Source organism: Puma concolor, chromosome B4 (assembly GCF_028749965.1).
Source record: "Puma concolor isolate L17-30 chromosome B4, mPumCon1.1.hap2, whole genome shotgun sequence".
NCBI classification, from domain to species: Eukaryota; Metazoa; Chordata; class Mammalia; order Carnivora; family Felidae; genus Puma; species Puma concolor.
This window is the reverse complement of record NC_141673.1, coordinates 54,934,399-54,947,421: the sequence shown is the minus strand read 5'-3', so window position 1 is coordinate 54,947,421 and position 13,023 is coordinate 54,934,399. Positions and strand designations below refer to the sequence as shown.

Below are 13,023 nucleotides of genomic sequence, written 5' to 3'. Positions count from 1 at the left end.
CTTTGTCCTTAGATTTGGTCCATTGTTGCCAATTGGAGGCATGGGGAATAACGTCCTTCTCGCCATCTTTTTAATTTTACACTAATAACAATTATCAAAGACCATTTAAAGTTTGATTTGTGGATCAGTATGCTGTATTAAAGAAAGAAGGAAATTCTAAAAAAGACATGATATAATTAATATTATATGTATACACTGCCACACACACTGTGGGGTGAAAACAGGATTATAAAATATGAAGGGCTGCTTCATAAAACTCTCTTATTTTGAAAGATGTCTCTTTTTGGTTTTAAACATGGAGGTAAAGATTTTGTCCAAGAGGCATACCTCTCACAACACATCCCTCCTCTCCCTGGTGTTAATGTTCCATGTGACGCTAATGAAGTGCACATGTGTAACTAATTTAAGTGTTACAGAATTCAAGGCACTCTTAACTCCCTCCCCCCCTCAAAATAAAATTTAAATGTTGCTCATCTCTAGACTTTACAGAGGACTGAAAATTGAATTGTAAAATCATATTTCACAGGAAAATCTGAATTGACTATTCAGGTTATGAATACTTGATTATGGTAGGGACAGTTCAGAAATAGCTCCATTTTAATTCATTTTGAAAAGGTAGTTATTCATATACTGAGTCTTACGCTCAGGAAAGAGAACAGAAAGGTCCTGAGCTGTCAGGCTTAACACATATGTTTAAAACAAATATTCTCACTCTGTCCTGAATTGAACCTGCTGAATATCGTACTAGTGATAGAGTCCAAAAGGTGGTGAAAGAGGTACTCTGGCATGAAGAAATATGATCCATAAAAAGCACTGAGGGGAAATTTACATATATATATATGTGCATATATATATATATATATACACATACATACATATTTACATATATATTATATATGTATATTAAGATACAGATCCTTTCATTACCAGGATGACTGCAATTTGAAATTCATGTTTATTACATGTCAACTAAACATTTTAACATCAATACCTTGAAAATGGAAATGACGGCAGAAAGGCAGAGCCAAAATTCTGAACTCTTTGAACTCTTCGCAGAAATGGCAATAACCCTAGAAACATTTAAGCAATCATGCTTCCCCTAACAAAGCCATATCAAGGATAACTCTCTCTGCATTTTTACTTAAAGAGAATGACCAGGAAGGACCCATACCCAGTAAAACTAACAGACCAGTGAAGATAGAACAGGACAGTCTGGGTTAAAGGAAGTCACTTTCTACAGAGAGCTGAGGGAAAAAAAATCAGAAGAGCTTACCTTTATGATGGTTTGCACTGGACACAACTTTCCCCCACAAGGTCACAATAAATATTATTATGAGCAGCTTTCCTTTTGTGGCTTTCTGTAAGTATCTCTTACTCATCCTGCAAATAAAAAACAATAATAAAAACCCTAAGCATATGAAATCACTGTTTTTCCATTATAATTGTGCTACATTTAAAGCTTTCATGACACCTGAACACCTGAAAATTGCATTTATTGTATTTGGAAAGCTGTTTACTGTATATAAACTCTGAAAAGAAAAAATAAAAGTATTCCAAACAAACTACCTTGATATGATGAAAGAGATAAGAGAGGCCCTATCTCAGTCAGTCTTCATTCACTTAACAATAGCCTAAATCAACTGGGAAACATTACCATTTTTCTCCATATAAATATAGATTAACTTATTCACAAAATCCGAGGCATAGTTGTTTGAATAAATAAGTGACTTATCTTACTTTTTTCCTAAAAGATTCCTTCTTCAATGCCAAGTCAAATGGTCAGAGTAAACAGTTTAGATAAAATGTGTGAGATGAATTCCTGCCCAGAATAAACTCATTTCAAATCTATTATTCCTAATACGCTTTAAAAAAAACCAGTCACCTGGTACAACTTCTTACAATTCTACCATTAGAGACACACAGATGTTTTAATATTGTTGGAATCCACCATTCTGCACTTTATCAGAAGCAGGAGAGAAATGGAAAAGCAGAATGAAAAATACCAAGCAAACATTTTATTATTTTTCTTAACGTTTATTCATTTTTGGGAGACAGAGATAGAGTACAAGTGGGGGAGGAGCAGAGAGAGAGAGACACACAGAATCTGAAGCAGGCTCCACACTCTGAGTTGTCAGCACAGAGCCCAATGCAGGGCTCGAACTCATGAACGTTAAGATCATGTTCTGAGCCAAAGTCAGACACTTAACTGACTGAGTCACCCAGGTGCCCCCCAAGCAAACACTTTCAAGTTGAAAGCACAAAACTCAGGAAAGTGATGTTCTAATAAAATAATAGCCACCTATAATAAAAGTTCAGCACCTACTTTCTCTAACTTTCTATGACATTATTTCAGTCGTTCTTCACAACAAATTTGGGATATTGGTATGTCCATCGCCATTTCAAAGATGAAATTTAGAAATTTGCCTAAGCTCATATTTAATGATAGAATAAACATTCAAACCCAGAAATGCCTAATTCTAAATTCCTTACATTACTGCCTTGTTAAGGGGTGAGTTAAACTGATATAAAATACAATTCATCTGCATTTATTTCTGAGGGACATAAAATATTTGTCCATCACTTAGTGCCTTCTCAGATTCTGGTCCTATATGGAACTCCATTCTTGTTTGACCTACAGATTCTTACATTATTTCTAGGGAAGGTTCATGAGGTCACTTTCTGACCTAGCTTGATTCTTCTTCCTCTGGATTCTCTAAGTTACCTCTTTCCTCACATCTTTACTTCCAAAAATTCCATCTCCAAAAATATGATTCAGTGGTAGCAATGATGGCTATAATTTTGTATAATTTTGAAAAGGAGTCTTTCATATGGGTAAATGCCTTAAAATTGAATTATTATCTATTTTAATATAGATATATGCTAATATTCCTTGGCATGAAGAAGTTGTATGCACTGTGTATACACTATACACAGAAGATAATAAGTACTCAATAAATGTTAACAATTACTATAATCAATGATAGCAATGGAAATACATGCTGTTTTCTAAAAACTACACTGAAATTACAACTATGTAAAAGGTGTATGTATATAAACACAATGGAGTTTGCAAAAATAAATAAGTAAACTTTTAAATCAAATAAAACAATTCATTGGTTAGTCCAGCATTTCCCTTGGGGCATTCTGTGAGGCATCAATTTTCACAGAATGTTATTACAGTATTAGTGAAAAAACATAGGGGGCATATATGTTTGTGTATGGGATTCAACAAATGTAAGAGGCATATCTGAGTGTGCAGCATTTTCCAGAAGCCTTTCTCCACAGAGTAACACAGGATACAAGCGTTCCCAGGAAGCCTCTTGGAGAAATAATCTGGTCTTGTATTCTCTCTCCGTAAACCAAATACCCATTCTACACCTTCCATTTTGTAGCCTTTGTTTCCTCTCAGGCCTCTTACTATTAGTTTTGTTCTGAGAATCTACTTTTTCTATACTTTTTCTAAAATTTTTTTAGCCCTCCTGCCTCCCCCCACACACACACCTGATCCCTGCAATCTTACTGTACTGCATATCATATAACTGAATGAACAGTTTAGCAAAACTCATCTGACAAGAAGAGCTGCTTAGCATAATTCTTGATAATAGCTTTCCCATAGCAAATGGCCTCTGCTACAAGGTCAATGACCCATTTGTATTTTCCATACCATTGTGCACTCACCAAATGGGATGACAGAACTGACAGCTGGTCAAACTGGTAACTGGACATATGGAAACAGAAACACCCACAAAGTCACCAGGCTGTCAAACTAAGAAAGGAAGGGGAATACAATACAACATGTGGAGATGTATAAAGACCACTTCCTTCTCCCTCTCACACCCCCTCCATCCCCTCCAGTCAATTATCATCTTTGGTCAGTACTACTTCCTGAGTATTTCTTAAATGTATACACTTATTTTCATTCCTACTGCAATACTGCAGTTCACACCACCCCAATTTCTCTCTTAGCTAATTTATTACTGCCAACACTGTCACCTTCAACCAGAGGTGTTACTTCAACACCTCTGGAATTGAAGACAAGCTCTCTGTCTGCCTTTTTTCATGACCAAATTTGTAGTGTTTAACAGTCAGTAAGTGCCTAATATTGTTGACTGAATGTAATAGAGTGTGGTCAAATACATAACTATGATCATGAGACACGCTTTACATGATTAAAACCTTCACAAGAATCCCCTTGGGTTCAGAAGTAAACACCCTTAATAAGTTGTTAGCAATTATATTTAAAAAAAAAAACCTAAATCAGAGATAAACATTTTTTTTTGACTATGTCCCTAATCTTAATGTTAGGGCTTTCCTCCCCATCTCCCTCTCCACACATGCTCCTAGTCTGTATTTTAACTCCATTACATTTCCTCAATTTCTTCCAGCCAAATTTCACGTCCACGTCACCTAAAACCTAACAGCCATCCACTCCATCCTCCATTCTTGTTAATGCTAACATTCTATTCACTGGTCAAGGGGCAGATGAGCAGTCCTTCCAGGACCAGGTTGAGCATCCTTCCTTACGCACACCAGCCACGTGCCACACTATTATAATTTCCATTTACTTATCTCCATCCCTCACTGTCATATAAGGTTCCTAAAGATAGGGAATGTACTCCATACGTTTGTGAATAGCTAGGGCCTGGCCCAAGGGTCAGCTTAGAATGGAAAATGAGTTTTTGTTGAATGTTGGTGGTATCCTAGATCCAAATATATTGTGTAGTTGTCAACACGAGGAGGAAGCAAGTATGTGTCATTTCTTTAGGGTAAAACTGGGAAAAGACAAACAAAGAAGAATGTGAGAAAGAGGTGGGAGAGGGGTAGACAAGAAAGGGCAATCTGGAAGAGAAGAAAAAAGGAGAAATCCAATCTGGAATGTGTTTTATTCTGATTTTAAGTTTATTTATTTTGAAGGAAAGAAAGAGGGTGCATGAGGGGCAGAGAAGGGGAGAGAGAGAGAGAGAATCCTAAGCAAGCTCTGCACCATCAGCACAGAACCAGATGAGGGGCTCATATCCATCAACTGCGAGATCAGGACCTGAGCCCAAATCAAGAGGCAGATGCCAGACTGAGCCAGCCAGGTGCTATTCTAACTCAGTTTTAAAGAACAATCAAGTTTGAGCAAACTGAAGTGCAATGGAGTGAAGGAGGGTTTTCAACAAAGGAGCGTTATCAAGAAGGAAGAAGGCTGAGTGCTCCATTTCTTCTTGACCTTCTGTGAGAGCACAGAAGAGGGGGCATTCACTTCTCATTCAGTGTGTAAACACCAGACCCCAGTTTGAACATGTCCACCACAGTCAAGGGTCAGACGCACTTTCAGAACTGTCCCCTTCATCTGCGAAAATGACAAAATATAAGTGCGTTTTTTAACAGCAACCTCTGAGGGAAGAAGAAACGGGAAACTGCAGGATAAATACACACAGAGAATGAAACCTTGAAATTGCTCCTCCAGCAGCAGTAGCTTACAAGGAGCACAAGGGAAACGGGATAATTCAGTAAGGGTAACCTTGGCAGTGGAGGATGTTGAAAAGTTGTCAGAGGAGAAAACTGACAATTAAACCTTCAGACTTTCTCCTACTCCTTTCTTTCATATGACATGTTTCAGTTATATTCTCTTAGATTTCATCTTTGAAGCACTGGGAAACCCTTCGCCTCCCTACTGATGTTAAAAGTGTGTTTAATTGTAAATAAGCAAGAACTGAAAAACTGTTACGCTGCTAGAAAAATCATCTCCCCATAAAAACAGAAAGTAAGTTTAGCTGATCTAAAGAGGAGAAGATGCATGGGAAAAGGAGATAAAAGCTGGAGCCTAGTATCCACCTGGGCTCCCCTTGAGCTTAATATGCTCTGTAGAAATAAAGGCCATGTAAGACAATACACATAAGGGTCTTTTTAGGGCTCTCCTCTACACTGATCTAATGTGCATACCAATCCAGTGTAGGCATGGACTTTATCAGCCGAATCTAGTACAGGAATTTACCCTTGAGGCAGAATGCTACAATTGATAACACCAGTTCCTTTTCTCCTCACAGGGACCAGACTGGTCTTATAAAATTTAAATCCAATCATATTAACTTCCCCTAACCCTCCTGCACCCCTGCCAAACACACACTCCTTACTTTAAATCCCAGAATTTACCTACCTATTGAAACCAGAGTAAAATCTAAAATTCTTACCAGAAAGATAGCTCAACATCATCTCCCCCTAGACCTCTCTGACCTCACCTCACATTCCTGGTCCCTTCCTTGCCTACACTGAAGCCACATTGGCCTTCTCTCTATCCTTTTGCTGGGGAAGTTCATCAAGAAGACATGACTGATAATTGGCTGTCGAGCTGGACCCAGGCAATCAGAGGCTTCTCACCCCTTGCCTATCCTTGGAAGATACATTCTTCCCACCATTTACAGAGTGGGAGTTGTTTCAAAGACCTACTCTTGAGAGTAGAAGGTGTTGCTGACACCATCTGGAATGGTATATGTGACTGAACACCATTCAGGACTCTATATATACTTTTAAGAGTCTGGTGGGTGGGTGGAGACATCTACTCTGCTTGCAGCCACCTAAGACAAGCCTCATATGTAAGTCCCTTTGCTTAGTATTCCCTTCCCTGACACCTACCAATCTGGAGGGGCCTGCCTCTTTCTTCACTTTCTCCTTGCCCCACGTGTATGGGAGTCAGTTTTAGATTTCACCCAGGAAACTCCCAAGGTTACAAACCAACACCCTCATGCCAAGCTTGTTCTAGACCTTACACTAACTGCTAGCTCTGCCTTAAAGTCTCCCCCCCAGGTCTTGGTACAGTGAGCTTCTATCTATGATAGCCTCCACAGAGTGGCTCCTGACCAGCCTACTTTCCAGAGTCCAGAGAAACCCACCCCACAGTCTCTCTTGTTCTCTTTCTCCACTTATTACAATCTGAAGTGGCCTTATTCACTTATTTATACATCTTTAGGGTTTACTTTATTCTTCTTTCCATTAAAAGATAATTTTCATGAGAGCAGGTCCTGTCTAGTAATCATTGCTCCAGCACAAAGAATACCAACATCATGGAATATCAACAGCTGTTCAATGAAGGAATGAGTATACTGATTTTACAATCAAAAGAAATGAATCCTATTTAATGAATAACTTTAATTACTTCTTTTTTTATTATTTATTTTTAGAGAAAGAAAGAAAACACACACACGTGCTTGGGTGGGTGGGGGGAGGCAGATGGAGAAGGAGAGAGAGAATCTTAAGCAGGCTCTATGCGGGGCTCCATCTCATGCCTGTGAGATCATGACCTGAACCAAAATCAAGAGTTGGATGTTTAACGGACTAAGCCACAGGTGTCTTTTAATTTAAACAATTAAATTTCTATTATATTCAGCAGCTAGGAATGCTAATGGTAAGAACCACATACATATTAGTGGAGTAATAGGAGATAAAATAAAAAGAGGACTGAGTGGGAGGCAAGGAAATAAAAACAAAGACCAGATTAATCTCTCAAGATACATGCAGAGAAGACAAGTAAAAATACAGTGGTGCTAGAGAGATCTGAACAGAGTGAAGGGAAGGGGAGAGAAGGAAGAGAGAAGGTAAAGATATCAAAGTGAGGATAAACTTGAAGACTGAAGTTTTTGTACATTTTTATGTTCCATAACTATGTTATTATTACGATGCTGTTATAACATTGTTTTTTATGATTATTACTACTTCTAATTTCCTCATTTTATATTGAAACAAATGTATCTTCCAAAACTAAATGATTCTTCATTTGCTGATAGGTAATTAGAAAAACCTACTGAATAGCACATGTAGAGCCACAAATTTCACAACATTGTTGGCTTTATCCAAGAAGAATGTCAAGCTTGATGAACATTTTATGATAAATACTATGACTCTATCTACTATATCCAAGTTGTTGACTTAAATAGCAATTATCTTTGAAGTAGACAGTAATATCTAGATTAAAGATTAAAGTATTGTGCATATAAAAGAATATATAGTAACAAACCTAAGAGATAATCATGCAACTCTACCAGTAATCCTACACTGTGTGTTACATCATCCAGAAGCTGGGGTGGTTGATTCAACACATTTTCATTACTGCAATTTATTTACCACGTACATTTAAATTAAAACCTCCCTCCTGAACAATTAGAATCTGGACTTCCCATCTTGTAAATATGATCAAAAGTTTAGAGTTGCATTTTCATATGCCATTCATATGATTAGCCCAGTTAGCTTGTATTCCCTTAGGTAACTTCAAAACAAAGTTTTTGGAATCTTAATCAGTTTCTCAACTCTTTCTGAATTAAAACAATGGCTTTAAAAATTTCATTCTATTTTTTACATTAGTGTTTCATGATGAATCTACATTTGGGATTTTATTCAGTTAAGTCAACCCTGGAGGTTTTGCCAAAAAAAGCTCCAATGGTTTCCAAGGCTTGCCTGGTAGCAAGTACAAGATCCATTTAAGAACCACAACTGCCTCCTCCCTTCACCCAAATTTTATACTTCCATTCATTTTGCCACAATACTGCAATTTTCATGGGTGTAGAAACCCAGGGAGAACTTTTGCTTAATGCCTGGCAATGTATAGCCAAAGTGTTGATTGTGTACAAATGCCTTTGCCACCTAAAGACCATAATGATAGGAAATAGAAATGTATCATCACTTAAATGATTTCTCCAGAAACATGCAATATTCTAGGGATCCAAGCTCTAATACACCAAACTGGCAAAAATGAAAGAAGGCAAAATAAGTCAATCACTGGAGGTTTATGAAAGTCCTAGAAAGATATCTGCAATGAGGATAACTAAATTGAACCCCAGTGCTGTGCATCTGTGATTACAATTGAATCACATACCCTCCTTTTCCATCTATAAAACGAGAATGTCACTATATTCTCAAGCAGGAACGCCACTCTAACAAACAAGAATTCACGTGACAGTTGTAACTTAATAAAAGATATATGATAGGGGTGCCTGGGTGGCTCAGTCAGTTAAGCATCCAACTTTGGCTCAGGTCATGATCTCACCATCTGTGAGTTTGAGCCCCGCGTCAAACTCTGTGTTGACAGCTCAGAGCCTGGAGCCTGCTTCAGATTCTGTGTCTCCCTCTCACTCTGCCCCTCCCCTGCTCACGTTCTCTTTCTATCAAAAATAAACAAACATTAAAAAAAAATTTTTTAAATAAAAAAGTAAAGATGTATGATAGATCAGAGGTGTTACTATTTCTTCAAAGGTCCTTCTCTCAGAGCATTGGCTTACAAGTCAGAAATACCTGCTTGAGTGAGATACTGGCTCTAACACTTAAGGAAACTTGATAAATTCATTTGTCTATTAACAGCTTTAAGTCTCAAGGCCCACATATGGAATGCGTGGATACTATTACATATTGGTGGGACTGTTGTAAGAATAAAAACGATGTATACAAAGCATCTACCACAAACCAGAATACAGTAGACATCAAAACTGTATCTATTATTTTATATTATTAATATTTGGAGCATAGCTTCATTCTAAGAATGAGTGAAATAGAAAAAGTCCTTGAGCAACAAAAAGACCTCATGTTCTCTAATCATAAGTAAGACATAAACCTACTTTTAGGGATGTGGGCTAAGTCTACAGAATTAAAAGGTGAGAATATTAAGCAACAGGCTAAAAACTGGAGGCAGGGCTAACGAACAGAGATTTCTGATGGTTCTTCAAAATAAATAGTGATACAAGGATAACAAAGAATACATCAAATCTATAAATATACAGCATTCTAGGATCATTAGGTATAAGGACAAATACTCCATGGGGTGCCTGGGTGACTCAGTGTGTTAAGCCTCAGACTCTTGATCTTGGCTCAGGTCATGAACTCAAGGGTCCTGAGATAAGAGCCCTGTGTTGGGCTCTGCACTGATAGCACAGAGCCTGCTTGGGATTCTGTCTCTACCTCTCTCTGTCTCTCCCTCACTTGCTCATGTGTGCTTGTTCTCTCTCTCTCTCTCTCTCTCTCTCTCTGTCTCTCTCTCTCTCAAAATAAATAAATTTTTTAAAAACTTCAAAAAAAAAAAAAAAAAAAAGCCTGTTAAAGAAATAGGACAAATACTCCCTAGATGCCCCTAGAGGTAAGTAGAGCACAGCATGCTAACTGAAGTTACTAATATTACTGTATATGTTTCTACAGCTCTAAATGTACTGGCTTAAAATATATTGGCTTGTTTAATGTATCACTGAATCCTCATGATAACTCTTTGAACAAAGCTCTGCATGTATTAATATCCCCAGATTACACATGAGAATCTGCAAGAATAATCTGAAGACAAGTTATAAGTGGGAATGTGGTCTTGAATCCAGATCTTCTGCCCACTGGCTTGGTCCTCATTGAGACAGTAGATGAATAATGCTCCACATTCTCTGTAATGTATCTCAAAAGCACATGCTGCATTTTAGGATAGTGTGCACTGAAAAAGGCTAAAATGGAGTGCTAGCTCTTGGTTATCTGGCATTTTTTTTCATCACTTCTGTGCCATGATACTGGATAAAGGAGATACTATTGTATATCATTACTGTGGGCTATAAATAAGATAAACAATCTTTACATGGTGCACCCTTTTTCATGTATACACCCTGGTTTGATGAAAGGTGAGTTAACACTTTCAGAATTAAACAGAATTAAGTTTTCAGGATCTACCAGACACCAGTCTTTTGAGATTAGACCTAATGGAATTGCTATACCAAGAATGACAACCTTAGTTACATTTGTCAGATAAAATACAGAATGCCAATTTAAGTTGGAATTCATCTCTTTTTCACAGGTTGAGATACAACTGATACACAAAAATATTTACAGATATTTGGAAAAATATCTATTCAGATCCCCTATTTTTTTAATCTTTTTTTTTCTGCTACTGGGTGTTTAAGTTCTGTGTATATTTTGGAAAATAATCTCCTATCAGTTTTATCTGAAACTGACATTTTAACTGTGTGTCCTATAATGCTACTTGCCAAATCTGATGACTCTACCCTAGTTTTCAACTATATCATCTTAAGCAAGAAACTAACATTGACATATACATGGAAGCATGCTCATCTAAAGAAAAAAACAAGCTTAGAATTTTAGAGATGATGACAGACACTTAAATAATGAAATCTTCACTTTTTTTTTTTTTTTTTTTTTTTACTATTTTATGCACACGGACGCAAGAAGACACGGCTAAAAACTATTTCTTCAAGTTGGCTGCGGTTCTGCTGGCCAATTTTGAAGATTCTGAATTGTTTATTCTGGCTAAAAATGTAGCATATTTAGTAAAGTATGGCAATTAAGAGCATGAGGTTTGAAGTCAGACATGGATGTCAAGACTTGGTGTGTACGAGCTGTTAGAGACATGCTGTTTAATTTCATAAAGATCCATTTCCTCTTCCATAAAATGTGGATAATAACTGCCTCCAAGAGCTGTTGGGAAGGTAAATGAAATCATTGATGGTAAAGTATTAAGCACAGATCCTGACACATAGTAAGCAATCTATAAATGCATGTGTAATATAGTAGTCATTTAAAATTCTTCTGTGATTAATTCTTCATTAAATAAGAAAAAGCCAGTCAACTGATCTCCAAATCTGGCTGATAAGCACCACAAGGCATAAGGAAGCCAGTACTGAACACATGTCTTCCTTCTTACATGACCTGTTGAGGTATTTACTCCCTTCTCAGTGGCTTTAGACAATTGAGGGTAGTGTATCCATCAGATTTAAGTTTCATATCTCTTTGCACTTCACAGTATTAACCTTAAGCTACATTCTTTCTCTGCACTTCTGTTTCATATTCAGTAGCCCTATCCATACCTTTTTTTTATTGATTTTTTTTAATTATGGACTATTGCTTCTGGGATCCAAATGTGTTCTTCCTAAATTAAAAATAAACAAAAGGCACTACAGATATACGGTATGATCAAAGTGAGATTTCATACTGAACCACCTGAAACAAGCAATATACAATATCAAACAATAAGCTATAAACAAATGTGAGTGTAATTGAGCTAAAACTTAAAATGTAATAAAGCCATTTAATTGGAAATAAACTAGCTTGTACAATTTAATATAAAACATATGTTTACCACCAAATAATGGTACATTGATGATACTTATAAAGAAAACTACTAGACCACGTAAAGCATCATTTCATATTCAATCTCTTCTATAAAGAAAAACTTCAGGCAAAAATGTCAACAACTAGGAAAATTTGGATTTACCTCCTCTCACCCTCTTGCAGCAATGACGCTATGTCACATGATGGCTAGGAACAGGTTGTGGGAGACAGACAGTATCTAGACAACTCACAGAGCATCTACTCCTGAATAATATAGATATGGCTACATCTCACAATTGTTGGGTAGAGGATCATTAAGTAGCATAAGAAAGAAAACTTCCGATCATATGTAGCTAAATCACAAGCCTAGCATTTAATTTTGTATGTATGATAAAAACAGTTCTGCACATGTATCTAAAGTCCACATCGAGTGTTCATAATAAAATATGTCCTCTTTTTATTTTAGAGAGAGAGAAAAAGAGAGAAAGCAAGCTGGGGAGGAGCAGAGGGAGACAGAGGATCTCAAGCAGGCTCCACACCCAGCACAAAGCCTGACATGGGTCTTGATTCCACAACCTTGGTATCATGACCTGAGCCAAAATTTAGAGTCAGAATAATCAACTGACTAAGCCACCCAGGTGTCCCTTCCTTTCCTTTTTAATAAAGCTTGTATAGTTATGAAAGCAAGTAATTTATGGTCATGAAATCAGTTCTTTTTGTCTACTCTGTTAGCACTGGAACTAGTTAAGAACTTTTTTCCTTTTACTCTAGTGTACCTGTTCTCTTGGGAAATGAGGCCACAGAAAAAATCTACTCCACCTCAGGTCCTCCTGTATGCTAGCCAAGGAGCGAAAGAATGAGTGAGAATAATAAAAAAAAAAAATTAATCTTTAAGGGTTTCCTGTTAGGATAAAGTTTGTGGTCTGAGAAGGACACATCTCACCTAAGAGAGATACACCT

At 37.1% G+C, this 13,023-nt stretch overlaps 1 protein-coding gene across 4 annotated transcripts in view; it reads right to left on the bottom strand.

The window, feature by feature from the left end:
- The window catches only part of TAFA2 (TAFA chemokine like family member 2), a 491,182-nt gene that overhangs the window by 168,076 nt on the left and 310,083 nt on the right, over positions 1-13,023 (bottom strand). For all 4 annotated transcript variants that reach the window (XR_015253523.1, XM_086712931.1, XM_086712930.1 and 1 more), the window contains exon 2: positions 1,274-1,380. Coding sequence is in view for 3 of the 4 variants with exons in the window: in XM_086712930.1 (XP_086569056.1) it covers positions 1,274-1,380 (107 nt within the window). In the remaining variant the exon portion in view is untranslated. The remainder of the gene's footprint in view (positions 1-1,273; positions 1,381-13,023) is intronic.